General features: G+C 42.8%; 1 protein-coding gene across 1 annotated transcript in view; it reads left to right on the forward strand.

Annotated features, from left to right (window-relative positions):
- Positions 1–13,619, forward strand: part of LOC120722332 (zinc finger protein 236-like) — a 54,401-nt gene extending 40,782 nt beyond the window's left edge. The window contains exons 27-32 of the mRNA XM_040013308.1: positions 91–248; positions 397–525; positions 649–837; positions 2,742–2,871; positions 6,806–6,979; positions 12,229–13,619. Coding sequence (XP_039869242.1) covers positions 91–248; positions 397–525; positions 649–837; positions 2,742–2,871; positions 6,806–6,979; positions 12,229–12,350 — 902 coding nt within the window. The 3' untranslated portion in view covers positions 12,351–13,619. The remainder of the gene's footprint in view (positions 1–90; positions 249–396; positions 526–648; positions 838–2,741; positions 2,872–6,805; positions 6,980–12,228) is intronic.
- The last annotated feature ends 1,081 nt before the right edge of the window (positions 13,620–14,700 follow it).

The raw sequence follows: 14,700 nt of genomic DNA on the forward strand, positions 1-14,700 counted from the left end.
ACAGTTCCTTTGTATGTCTGCATTTCGCGCACATTTGCTGGTGGCATAAACCAGCTGGGTATTAACCTTTTAACCACTCTCTCCTGTCAGTCACCAGTCTGCCACCAAGCACCACCCTGTCTCACACTGCTGCCTCCCAGAGCCTAGTGATGTCACCAGGAACTGTGGCCAGTGATGGCAGCGTCACACTAACCCTTGCAGATGCTCAGGGCATGCTGGATGGCGTCACCTTAAACCTCAATACACAGGTATAAAAAAAACCCCAAATGTCCAGCACAATTTACAGACTGTAGTAGCTGCTATTTTGCATTATTACTAATTTAACATGACAATCAAAATGTGTCAGACATGAGTTATGTCATGAAGCGCTTTTTCAATGTATATTTTGTTTTTTAGGGTCAGACTTTCCCTGCAGTACTGAATGATTCTGGCCTAACAGGACAGCCAGGGACCACAGGCCAGCAGGTCATACTGGTTAGCCACCAGTCCCAGTCCGCAAATGGAGCAACAGACAATAGATATACTGTAAGTATATTTGTTTTGTTTGCTTCACCAATCCAGGGGAAGAGCTCAAAGAGTGCCTGTCAGCTGATGTTTGTACCATCACCATTATGCATTGTAAGCTCTTTGTCTTTGTGCGTGCTTCAGATTTCCACTGATAAGGGTGGGAAAGAGCTCCAGGTGGATACTGATAACCGAAATCAGTGTTTCTACTGTAATCAAGTGTGCCAGAATGCCAATACACTGCGACGTCACTGCAGACAGGCTCACGGCAAGGACCGCTGTCATGTCTGCAGCCTCTGTAGAAAGGCCTTCAAGCGAGCTACACACCTGAAAGTAAGAACTTATACAGACACAGCCTGTTGAAAAATTGTTTTAAATCTAAGCTGCTGAGAGCATTTATCTAAATCATCCAGCTATTGGAATACAGGGGGAAAAAAACCTGCTTTATATACCGGTATAAAGACATAGAAATGATAAATGACCCTCTTTAGGTTTTATTAAAGCAGTATGTCAACTTGCATGGCACGGTTTGTTTTTTTATTTTATTTTTATTAGTCAGTGCCTCTACCTTAGGTGTGAAAGTTATAGATTTGAAGACTGCAAGAAAAGTAGCTTCACATTTTAATGCATCAAAAAACTCAATACAGCACAGCCTGTGTACGGGTAAATCTTCAAGTTGCAGTCCCTGTCACTTTTAACTACACAACAAAGCAATCAGACTGTGAAGGAGCGTGCGTGCTTCTCTTTGCCAATGACCCTCTTCACAGTCAAGCACACAAATGCCAGGGAGAAGGAAGACGCAGCTCTGTACTCAAGCCCTCTTCCTGCTATTTTTTGTGTTTCTTCTCAAAGGCCACAAAGTGAAAGCCCTTTTTTTTCTGTAAATGTGCCCCAGTGCGTTGAACAGTAACTGTCTCCCATGAATGTAGTGCGGTGGAGATTAATTGCTGTCACACAGAGAGCGGCTGACCTCTTTCCACATCCCTGAGACTCTTTATTAGTCTACAACCAGAAGTTGGATGTTGACGGGTTTTTTAAAATGAATTCGTCCTGCAGTTATTTTTCATTTTTCCTGTTGGACCCCAGATAATGATTTGGCTTTTTTAATTACAGCTAGACATCCAAAAACTTTAGCTTCATAATATACTGAAAAAATTAACTGCACACTTACAGAATACCCAATCCGTTTTTGCTTCAAAGCAAATTCCTCCGGAAATATCAGGAATACAGATACATTAATAATGTGGTACAATTGTACAGTAGTCCACTGTCATAAATCACTGGAGCTTTTTGAGCTGCAATAGAATATTTACCTCAATTAATATATAATGACTCACTGCCAAAAGTTAAGGTGTCTTTTGTGTGTATATCAGAGATAAATCTACAGCCAGGATAGCTTACAGTGTAGAAATGGGAGACTGACTAGCCTAGCTCACGCCAGATGTAACAAAATCACCCTATCAGTTATTCAGTGTACACCATAGTGTGTTTTTTGTCAGCTCTTTTACATTTGTTGCTATGATACTGGATAGTCACAGAATAAAAGTGTCACTGCTTAACTGTTAGAGCCACAGTGAACAAAATGTTCCTCCAAACATTATTTTTCATATCAGCAATGTAGTGTACTTGCAAGCCAGTATCGTGATAGCCTCGAATTTCATTTGCTACATGTATGAATATTCAGAGGGCTGCACTATTGACTTCTACTTCATTAGAGTTTAGCATTTGTACAGCTAGGATGTAATAGCTGGTCAGTGTTGGTTACTTGGAAAACTGAGTACAAAGTGTTAGCATAAGTAGTGTTAGATTTCCTTGATAATACAAAAAAGCACTACCACGGTACTAAAACTAGCTTAAAATGTTGTCTGATAATAGTAATATATAAATAGAACGTGGAGCACAGAAATGTGAGAGGTAATATATCTTCAGTAATTCAGAAACGATGACTACCTTACATAGATTTATGTCATTGAGATCAGTACTCCTGATCAACACTGATCTTAATAAACATTTACTGAGATGAGCATATTAATACTGGGTGTAATTAATCTCCTTGTGTTGTCAAAGCAGCCCTAATTCTCTGTGACAAGGTCAAAGGATGCTGCTAATTTCTTTGAGGAATACAAATACAAATGATGAAATACAAATATTTGTGCAGGTTTTTCACACTGATGCTGTGAGTGCCTGTCTGCTGAGGACAGAGTTAGACTGTAACTGTAAACTCATTTTATCTGCAGGAACATAAACGAGTGCACCAGCCGGGCCCGTCACCCAGCTCCCAGAAGCCCAGAGTCTTCAGTTGTTCCTCCTGCGTAAAAGCCTTCGCCAAGCGCAGTCAGCTGGAGAGACACAATCGAACGCACACAGGTGACAAAACACTGTCGTTCATTATAGTTTAAAATCCCAAACCCTTATCTGACAGTAGATGTAAAAGGCTGAGATGGTTTGGACATGTTCAGAGGAGGGGTGGTAGATAAGAGGAAAGAGTACGGTCTGCTATTGTTTTAGAAATACAAACGACCGTGTATTTTCTTTAATATTAACATCATTTCAAAGCTTGAAGACTTCTTTATTTTTCGACATAATCGCCATTTTGGTCGATTTTTAAACGCTGTGGCAGTTTTATAATACCCATGTCATACCCGCTTGCTGCCACTGTCGCAGAATCGCCTTCTGGACAAATGTTCTTTCAACCTTGACAACATGTTGTAGTCACTGGGTTGTAGTACAGGCCGTTTAAAAAAATAAAAATAAAAAAAGTAATATGTAATAGTGTTGTGTATATACAGTTGAGTTATTGCACATAGGATTGGTATTGCACAGTGGTGGTCCATAGAGGAAGTGGGAAGAAAAAATAAAAAATTGTGGGGGGGGGGGCTGTGTTATTGGTGCATGTGTGAGTTCAGGTCAGTTATGGCTTTGGGGAAGAAACTGTTTTTGAGTCTGTGGGTTTTTGTGCTGATTAGGGATGGGTACCGGTGTCCGGTGCCATGATGGCACCGGTTCTGACATAAACGGTAGTAACCAGACCGAAAAGCAGCGCACAGTTCGGTGCTTTATTTCGGTGCTTTTTTTTCCTGAGCTGTGATACACTTCTAGCCAATCATTTTACGTTTCCGAGGATAGTAGGCGGAGCCAGGTACGTACGTTCTGTTAGAGCAGAGCTACAGATTAAAAATGCCCAAGGCGAAGCGGTCAAAAGTCTGGCTGTACTTCACAGCAAAATATGCAAACTCAGCAGCAACAAGTGCTTTAAGCTGATACTGTGATACTGTCAAAGGAGGTAACACCTCAAATCCGATGAAACACCTGGCGACGCATAGCGTTTTTTTTAAAAGCCCAGAAATGCGCCGTATGATAGCTTGCTGCGAGACCTCACACCGAGCGCATCTACTGTGCGTGGGTTGCCTGTTATCTGACCCGGAGTTAGCAATATCCCCCAAAAACCCCGAAGAGGAGAGTCCTGGCCCCTAGCCCTGCCAGTGTAGCAGAAATGATGACGGATGATGATGGCAGCAGCAGCCGTTCTTCTCTGCGTGAGTAGCTTAATGTTCGTGTGTAATTTACATTGAGTAGGCTAACCACGTTATTACGTTAATGCATGTAAAGTGAACTAGCAAACCTCATCATAGCTACATGCGTCTGTCTTCTTGTTTGATGGCAGATGCTCCCTTCACCCTGGCCAAAAAGGCTAAAATGACCAAAGAAAAAGTGGAAAACAGCTAAACATGAGAGGTTTTGGACAAAGTTTGTGTTTTTTCCATTGTTTAAGCACTGCTTCCAGCCAAGAGTGATACCATATATGCCCCATAGCTGCAGAAAAGGCTAACATTGTTATCTTTTTACAAAAAACCAGCTGAACATGAGAGGTTTTTGGACCAATTTTGTGTTCTCCATTCTTTAAGCACCGGTTTGAGCACTGTTTGAGCACCGGCACCGTTTCAAAAGTACCGATTTGGCACCGGTATCGGATAAAACCTAAACGATGCCCATCCCTAGTGCTGATGCACCTGTAGCGCTTCCCTGAGGGAAGCAGGCTGAACATGTTGAAACCAGGGTGGGAGCTGTCCTTGATAATGTTTGCTGCTCTGCTGAGGCTGCGGGAGGAATAAATGTCCATCAGGGAGGGGAGAGGGCAGCCGATGATCTTCTGTGCTGTCTTGACCACACTCTGAAGCCTCACTCTATCCGCCTTGGTGCAGCTGCCGTACCATACCGTGATGCAGTAGGTTAGCAGGCTCTCAATGGACGAGCGGTAGAAGGTCAGCAGCAGGTTGGAGTTCCTGAGGACTCTCAGGAAGTGCAGCCGCTGTTGGGCCTTCTTGATGACCGCTGAGATGTTGTCTGTCCAGGAGATGTCAGCAGAGATGAGGACACCAAGGAACCGGAAGGTGTGGACCTTCTCCACACACTCCCCGTTGATGTAAAGGGGGGCCAAGTCAGTGCTGTGTCTCCTGAAGTCAACAATGAGCTCTTTGATTTTCTTAGTGTTCAGTGCCAGGTTGTTTTCTGAACACCATGCTGCCAGCTTCAGGACTTCCTCTCTGTAGTCTGCCTCGTCTCCCTTTGAGATGAGTCCAACTACCGTGGTGTCATCAGCAAACTTGATGATGAGAGTGTTGTTGTGGGTCGAACTGCAGTCGTGGGTGTAGAGAGAATACAGGAGGGGGCTCAGCACCACAGCCCTGTGGGGAGCCGGTGCTCAGTGTGCGAGTGGAGGAGAGATGAGGGCCGAGTCTTACAGTCTGGGGCCAGTTTGTGAGAAAGTCCTTTATCCAGGCACATGTGAAAGGAGGGAGGCCAAGAGTGACCAGTTTGGTGATGAGGATGTCCGGGATGATTGTATTAAAGGCTGAGCTGTAGTCCACGAAGAGCATTCGGACGTAGCTCTGCCGCTGCTCTAGGTGACTCAGCACAGCGTGGAGGGCTGTGGCAATGCTGACAGGTACTGTGAAACACTGGAAAAACTCAGACGGGCATTTCAGAACTGGAGAACAGGAATACTGAGCAAGGGCGTAAGCATTCTCCACGACACCGCGCGTCCACACGTCGCCCATCATAAATACACGGTTGTTTGTATTTCTAAAACAATAGGAGACCTTACTTTTGGGATTACCCTCGTACATTAACGCCTTTGTTGAGACTAATAATATGATTATTGAAAAAAAGTGGGATTTCAAGCAGTGTGTGTCATATTAAGCAGCTACAATCTTCCCCTTTCAGGCTCACTAATTCATAAACTTATGCAAAGTTTATAAGCACATAAAAACATATTTCTGTCCTATCTTTCATTGGATCTCTCTCTGCTGGGTTATCTCACAATTTTGTGCTGCGGGGTTTGTTATGCTTTATCTTTTAGCAGAACCCCCCCCCCGAAATGTTCCACTTCCCCTTTGCTCCCAGTTTACGACTGACATTTGTCACTGCTTGTTATCTCATGCCTAGCTTAACAGACGTGACAGGCCCTGAAATGAAAAATGTTTGAGGAGAAGCGACTCTGGTTGTGTAGCCCTGAATTCCTTAGGAATAGGAGCTGTTTCTTTGGTTAGTTTTGTACAGCAAGTTAGTGCAAAGAGTTGTAGCTTAAGCATAAACAATGTAGGCATAGCTGCTTTGCCTGTGTGTCAGAAGATGTAAATAAATTGTGTCTTGAGGGGAAAAAGAATATGATTTCTTTACATGGCCATTATCACAATAGCATCCAGCTGCTTCGGTTCAGCTGGATGCTGATTTGTTTGTTTCAGCAGGACACGGCATTAATACGTGAAGAGTTTTCTTACATCTGGCGTACTGAAGGGTCTGCATTTTAGATCCCAGTAACTGAACTGCAGGAGACTGCAGCATTAAAAACACTTGCTTTAGGTTCACCATCTCTCCTTAATGAAACCAGAAAATCACCACCTCTAAATGCACACTCCTACAGTAACAGTGACCTTTCAGCACCCTCATCAAGGACGCAGCGGGTTATGGCAGTTTAATTTCGACACCTAGAAAATTACTCACAAGAGGAAACATATCAGGATTTGTGTGGCTTTTGTTTCCTACTCAGATTGTAGTACACTTTTGTTAATAACATAGCTTGTGAAAGCAGTTTGTGCACAATGCAGTTCACTTCACAGCTGCTTATTTACAGGAATAAAATGCTTATATCATTATCCATCAATGGGAGCGTTTTGTTCAGCTGTTTGTGAATCAGAGGAGAATCTTTACTAAGCATGCACACAGTATGTGTGAGTTTTTGAACATATTGGGTTAGCATCTGTTGATACTGATTAAACTGTGGGCCTGTGTGTTACTGCAGGTGAGCGGCCTTTCAAGTGCACTCAGTGTGACAAGGCCTTCAACCAGAAGAGCGCTCTGCAGGTCCACATGGTCAAACACACTGGAAAGAAGCCATTCAAGTGTGAGGTGTGCAACATCAGATTCACCCAGAAAAGCAACATGAAGCATCACATGAAGAGATCGCATGGCTACGGTAAGCGCCCGGGTGTCACGGCACTAATTAGAAAAAACCCCGCATCTCTCTCCTGTTAGATTCTCTTTCAGTCAGAAAAAAATGTTTCCAAGGTCATTGAGGAATTTAGTGCGTCACAAAAAAGTCACTTTTTTTTCACTTTGTGATGGTTCTGGGTTTGTGTCTCTTAGTGTCAAGGTTACATTTTCTACACGGTGGGAATGGTGAACATTAAAAGGTGTCTCTGAGCGCTTAAATGATTGAAAAGCACTACAGGCTGTCCCCATTAGAAAAAACACACACCATCTCTCATCCTAGCATGTAGTATCTGTGGGGCTTCACTTCATGATCCTTCTCATTAAGAATGAGTTGTTAGAATGCCAACACTCAGTCTCATCAAACACACACACACACACGTGCAGTCGCCTTCATCTTGCAGGCTTGGTGAAGCTTCACAGCAGGGGAGCTTTGCTGAGTGGTCCATCAGCTGTTCCCAGAAGCCTGCACTTTGATATCTATCATTGACATGAATGTTAATTTATTGTCTTTCAAAGTTTAGCCCAAGACCCTCTTTTGTTTAACTTTGGACACATACACAGTGTTCGCTGTTCTGGGAACCTGAGCGGTACATACTGAGGAGGGCCTGAGGAGGAGAACAGATCTGTTTAACAGAACAGCTTATTTAACTTGAAATCCAGCTCCGCAAAAGGTTCCTGCTCTGTACCCTCTGGCTGAATAAAGAAAACCAAGTGTCTTTTTCAAAGTTGTTTTTTTACTTTTATAGTTATCCAAATCTTAAAGACATGCCGAAATTAAAAGAATATGTTTTGAGGTTGACTAATGTCTCATATTTTCAGAAAACAACAAAGTCACGCAGCATGAAATGCGTGACTGATTCTTGCTACAGTGCAGATAAGACACAAAGCAGCCGTGTCCACGCACTTGAAAACTGTGTTTTCAACTTACAGACACAGCGTGTGCAAATAACAGCGACAGGGCAGAATATTAATGTGTGATTCAAAACGCAGCCACCTGCTCTTCTTTGTCTTAGCGGCCTGGCTTCTCAATGAGGGTTTTTTATAAGCTTTTCATCAACATCTTGTACAAGAACGGTTAGACGCTTGTGTGGGACCATGTGATCAAGGTACAAACATTTGAGTAAAGTGAGAGTTTTCAGGCAGTATAATGTCTTCAGCACATCTTCTTTCTTTTTCAAGCTGAGATTCATCTCCAATGTCCTAACCACTATTTTCCAGGTGGCCAGTAAATCTTGGAGCTTTTATTTGTCTACCTATCTCATATCATGAGCCAGCTGTATCAGTACACTGGAATTTAGAGGTCTTTAGTGAACTTAAGTTTGTCAAATACGGGGTTTAATAATAATAATAATAATAATAATAATAATAATAATAATAATAATATAATGGATTGCATTTATATAGCGCTTTTCAAGGCACCTAAAGTGCTTTACAATTCCACTATTCATTCACTCTCACATTCACACACTGGTGGAGGCAAGCTACAGTTGCAGCCACAGCTGCCCTGGGGCAGAAGCCTCGCTTCTGCGCGATATGGCAGAAGCGAGGATGCCATATCGCGCCATCAGCCCCTCTGACTATCACCAGTAGGAGGTAGGTGAAGTGTCTTGCCCAAGGACACAACGACCAGGACAGAGGAACAACCTCCTGCCAGAGGAACAACCTCCTTCTAAACGTCAGTAAGACAAAGGAGCTGATAGTGGACTTCAGCACTAAGCAGGAGAGGAACTACCAGACCCCTGTCATCAACGAGTGCCCAGTGGAGAGAGTGGACAGCTTCAAATACCTCGGAGTTCACATCACGCAGGACCTGTCATGGTCCTGTCACATCAACACCGTGGTGAAAAAGGCCCGTCAGCGTCTCTACCACCTCAGACGCTTGAGAGACTTCCAACTGCCCTCCAAGGTGCTCAGGAACTTTTACTCCTGCACCATAGAGAGCATCCTGACGGGAAACATCTTAACCTGGTTCGGAAACAGCACCATGCAGGACAGACGAGCTCTACAGAGGGTTGTGCGGTCAGCTGAGCGCACCATCCGCTCCGAGCTCCCTGACCTGCACTCAATCTACAGCAGGCGGTGCTGGACCAAGGCCAGGAAGATCGTGAAGGACCTCAGCCATCCCAACAACGGACTGTTCTCTCTTTTGAGGTCAGGAAAGCGATTCCGCTCCCTGAAGACCAACACAGAGAGACTGAGGAGGAGCTTCTTCCCGCAGGCGATACGGTCTCTCAATCACACCACCACACAGTACTGACCCACACATATAGTTCTTACACACACACTGGATATTCTGGACATTTGTTTACACTTCATTACTTAAATCACTTTAAGCATATTTGCACTTCACTTCACTGCACAAGACATAATGTGGATTGCACAACACTGGTCACTACATTCTTCATTTCCAGTTAATACTTGTACAGCTGCTGTTATTGTGTGTGTGTATATATATGTATATATATATATTTCTTCATACATTTTTATATAGTTCTATACTGTGTATTGTGTATTTTGTTGTACAGTTATTTTATTTTCAACTTTAATTTATATATTTTATCTTATTCTTTCCCAGTTAAATTTACCCTTCATTCTAATTTGTGTTGTACAGTTATTTCATTTTTAACCTTAATTTTTTTTATATTTTATTCCTTCCTAGTTAAATTTACCCTTTTTAATTTTTCATATTTATTTCCTATCTTATTCATAGCCTTTTCCTTTTTTTTCTGTAGGTCACGAGCAGTTGTCTAAGCATTTCACTGCATATCGTACTGTGTATGACTGTGTACGTGACAAATAAATTTGAATTTGAGAGAGCCCGGGGAACAAACCGGCGACCTTCCGGTTACAGATGCGCTTCCCAACCCCCTGAGCCACTGTCGTCCCCACTGGTTCATAATCAATTATAACCTCATTGTTTAATATAAGCAAATGTTAACATGCATGCATGGATCAATTAACTCACTAACACATGTAATTCTTTAACCTTAGCCTGAATAAAGGGATGATGAATACAAAGGAACAACACTGAGAGAATGAATTAAACCATTAAACAGATTTAAAAATGACAAAACATTCATCTCATTAGAAAATATTTGTTTTCTTCACTCTTAAACACACTGTATCCAGATCTTATAACCACAGAAAAATGTCTAAAAATATGGATTCATGTTCTTTGATTTTCATTTTAGACCTGACCCACAGGAATCTCGTTAATAGACTCAGTTTAATGACCACTTTACATCAAATGGTCCTTAAGTTCCTTAATCTATTTAAAGAGAGAAATGTTGTCATGGTGCTGTTTGGAGTGCTTATATTCACCACATGACACGCACAAGAGAAAGGCAAGACGAGAGCAGTCTGTGTTAATAAGGAGATTTATTAACACAGACACTTGGAATTAGGAAGTTTAAGGCCACCGATTATGGACTGAGCTAAAGGAAGGTTTGCACGATGAAAAGACAAAAATCAGTAATTTAATAAAATTCTAGTAGCGACACTGTCTGCTCTTTGTGTGTCGGCACAACACTGGTTCTTCCCAAGAGTTAGGTGCCTTTTTTAAGCTTGAATAATTCATAGATCAGTATTAAGTTCCAACTCGCACTGGAACAGTCGCAGCTGAGTGTGAAGCGCTGGGAATGAGAATTAGCATCTCCAAATCTGAGGCCATGGTCCCCTCTGTTCGATCTGTGTTCCTACCCTCACCTATGGTCATGAGCTTTGGGTAGTGACTGAAAGAACGAGATTGCAGATACATGCGGCAGAAATAGGCTACCTCAGAGGGGTGGCTGTATTCTCCCTTAGAGATAGGATGAGGTGGTGGCCATCCGGGAGGGGTTCAGACTAGAGCTGCTGCTCCTTCACATCGAAAGGAGCCAGTTGAGGTGGTTGGGGCATCTGACAAGGATGCCTCCTGGGCGTCTCCTGGGTGAGGTGTTCCAGGCGTGTCCAACTGGGAGGAGGCCCCAGCGCAGACCCAGGACACGCTGGAGAGATTATATCTCTCGGCTGGCCTGGGAACCCCTTTAGTGTTCCCAAGCTAAAGCAGGTGGCCGGGTAAAGGGAGGTCTGGGCTTCTCTACTTTGGCTGCTGCCCCTGTGACCCGGCCCCGGATAAGCAGCAGAAGAAGATGGATGGATGGAAGTGTTAAGTGCCTAACTTGGAAAGACCTTCAGAAAGCCTGGCAAACTATTGCTCAAGACCATTTTATAACATAAAAAAAAAGTCTGGCTGGAAACATATTGTCTACATTCATGACCCTGCAAGAGTCTTTGTCCTTCGACATGTTGCAAGATGTAAGAGGGTGACAGACTTGTCTTTTCAAAGTGATCTCAAAATGTATGATGGGCACAAGGACTTTGAGTATTTTTCTCATGACCCCTTTAGAAAACTTTTACTTTATTCTTTGTAAAACCACAAGAGATGAAGACCCCCCCCCCCTCCCAAAAAAATCTTTTAATCTTTTTTATTCTTTTCATTTTTCATTTCAACACTTTTCAGTCAGACTTGAGCATTGTTTCAGTGAGGAATAAGGGCAGAAACACTCCTGACAGCCTCGATATGATCTGACAGCCTTTTCTTTTTGCTCTTAATACATTTTGTCATTGTGAAATTGAAAAATTCAAAAAGAGCTTTTAAAGCAGAAAGCTATATTATATATTTTTAATATGAATACTTCCTAGTATTCCATCTGTGACTTCAAGCAACTGCAGGCTCGTCAGCAAGGTTAAAATGTTCAGGAAAAAAATGGAAAAATTAGTCTCTTTGCTATTCGAGTCATGTGTCTGCTTCAAAGAGTAAGATTCAGCCCTTTCTGTTCTGAAAAACAGTTTTCAGCCTAATGAATATTTGTTTGAAGTGTTTCAGATAATGAAATGATTCTAAAATATTAGTAAAGGACTGTGAGGTCTGTAGCGGTAGAAAAAACATACGCCAAGTTGACTTATTGTTGTTTTATACTGTGACACGAGTCTCAGGTGCTGTTTTTTCAGACTGAAGGCTAACAGTGAGGATGAGGGTACATTAAAACAAATGATGGAACAGCGCAGAGAGGGAAAGGCTGCTTTTGATTCTTATTTGCATGACAGCCACTGGTAAATTGAGTCAGGCATCAGAGCTGATGGTGCTGCTCTACCAACGTGTGTGTTAATGTGTTTTTGCCAATGCTAAAGAGAATTTCACTGGAAGAATCGTGCAAATCCATTCATTTTTTTCCCTCTTTCTGCTTCCAGGTCAAATACAAGATGTGCCCCTGGGCCAAGAGGAAGCGGCGCCTCGGGTCGAGGTGACCCCTGAACTTGACCTGGAAGTTGTTCCTGAAGCAACAGGAGACTGGCCGAACGTCTTCTCCTGACCGCAGCCCGCATGACTGCCAAGTATCAGAAAGCACTGCAGAGTCTCATGAGCACTTACTGGCTAAACAGCAAATCTTTGCCAAACACAATAATCCTCTGAAAGGGGCTGTGTGGCTGGAAACGGATTTGAGGCTCCACCATCAGCTGAAGTGAATAGCGTTCATCATTTCTTTTCGTTACTGTTTTGCTCGGATCTCGGCATTCATGTGGATGTTTCTTTGACACCTGGCACCCAGCTAAGCTTTGTTGCCGACCAAATGCACCTCTAGTCTCCGGCCTACTTCTGCAGGGCAGTGGAGCCCCGCCACCTCTCAGAAATTACTCAAGAAGCTTATCAAAAAGCCCTTCAAATTCCCCAAATCCCACTTGGATTGTGCAGCTACAATCTGAACTGGGAGAACTCCATGGCCCACCCGACTGTGGACAAACACCCCCACAGCTCCTGTCTCCATCTGAAAATGGGTCCGAGTTGTTTCAGAAGGACAACACAAGGAGGACCTGCACAATATCAGTCAGGTGGTCTTAATGCTGTACATTCAAGTCCTCTGTCCTTGTAGCGGTCCCTGGCTGTTTATTCAATTCAGCATCAAAGCAAGGGGAGTCTGGCTCCCTCTGATTGGCCTAATGACTTTTATCCGTTCTGCTGCGGTCTGATTGTCATCAGTATGATAACCGCTGGAGAGGTTTGGTTCAGGGAACACAGGCATCCCAGATAAGTCTCCACTCTGGAGACAGAGGTCTCCCTCTAATGCCGGCCCTGCTGGAAATAGAGGAAACTGGAGCGTGCTGCAGAAACTCCCCAGCGACCAGTGTCGTCTCTTCTTCGGTGGTGTGCTCACAGGGAGCTGCAGGCAGCTTACCGCTGTCATGGCCTAAAAGCAACCGTCTTACAGTACATAAGACAGAAAGCACTTCTTTTCTACTGGTTTACTTTTGTCATATTTATACTGTACATATTTCATCTCCGAGTGAAATGTTTATTTTCGATTGATGTTTTAGTTTGAAAACAGCGGCTCACTGTGAAAGCTGCGCCATTTTCCAGGTTCTTGATTGAGGACTGCAACACTTTTTCTTTACTGTGTCTCACTTTGTAAATAGTGTAGTTAGATGGGGTATATTTTTTGATGAACCACCACAACACAGATTATTGGATATATATAATTTGAGCATTAGGTTGCATTTGTTATGAAGCAAAGCCAATGTACAGCTGTTTCTTCTTCTTTTCTATTGTCCATAATAAGTTAAGATTAAAGTAATTTTTCTACTAATTAAAGCTGGTTGTTTGTTCATTACTATGAATTACAGATAGAATAAACTGTTTTGACGTTTTGGCTAATGGGGGCTTATCGGCTTTGTTGCCAAGAGTCAAATGAGGACAGTTGCTTTTGCACAGGAGGAGCATTCAGGCAATATAAAAAGGTGGTCCCCTGCTGATTTTGTGCTGCTTATCTGAGTCAGTGTGCAAGCAAAAGAAAAAAAAAGGAGGGGGGGGATCAAGCTATTTTTATAAACTGCCTCTCCAGGTGAGAAATGTGACAGGGAATGTGCTCATAAGTCACTCAAGATCTGCACACTAGATTTTGGCGAGTGAATTCAAACGGAGCATTTTTAACAAGAAAATTCCAGAAGGCACCTGGAGTCACAACCGTGGTCCGCTTGAGCAACGAGCCCGGCCTTGCTCTGATTTGTTGGGTAGAGGCAGTGCTTCTACATAAAAATACAAAGTAGCTGTTTGCTGGATTTGACCCAACACCAGCGTTGATATAAAACTAGTCGACAACTGTTTTTTTCTTGAGTTTTTTGGACCAAACATGATGTAATCTATTCACTGGTGAGCTTGTGATCTGGATGTAGGAACTCCTGGCACAATTTTCACACAATTAAAATGTCTTTTTTTTTGTCTCTGTAAAACCACAGTGGGGATTTTAAATCAAACAATCAATATGCGATTGAAGTCCAGGCTTTCAGCATCTCAAGGGAGGAAACTTCAGGTTATAGATGTCAGGATTTTCATGCATGTCTTAAAAACAGACCTTATAATTAAAATCATGTCAATTTGTCCAGCTACTTCAGAGCATCTGAAATGGGGTCAACATATTAAAAATGGTTGTAATTCCTGAACAGTTAATGCAGTACTTTTCTTAAAGTCTTTGAAAGTCTGCACAGCAAACTCTGGACCTATCTGTACCTCTTTGCTATATCGTCACATAAAACAGACAAATATCCATGTTGGGTAACTCCATCCTGTTTTCCATTAACTTCCCCATTCACTGTGCAACTACAATAGATTTCCCCAGGTTCAAATTAGAACTCATACAGCTGTTACATGGCTGGTGTTTCTGTGGCCTC

The sequence above is a fragment of the Simochromis diagramma genome, unplaced genomic scaffold, assembly GCF_900408965.1.
Source record: "Simochromis diagramma unplaced genomic scaffold, fSimDia1.1 OVJJ01000618.1, whole genome shotgun sequence".
Lineage (NCBI taxonomy): Eukaryota > Metazoa > Chordata > Actinopteri > Cichliformes > Cichlidae > Simochromis > Simochromis diagramma.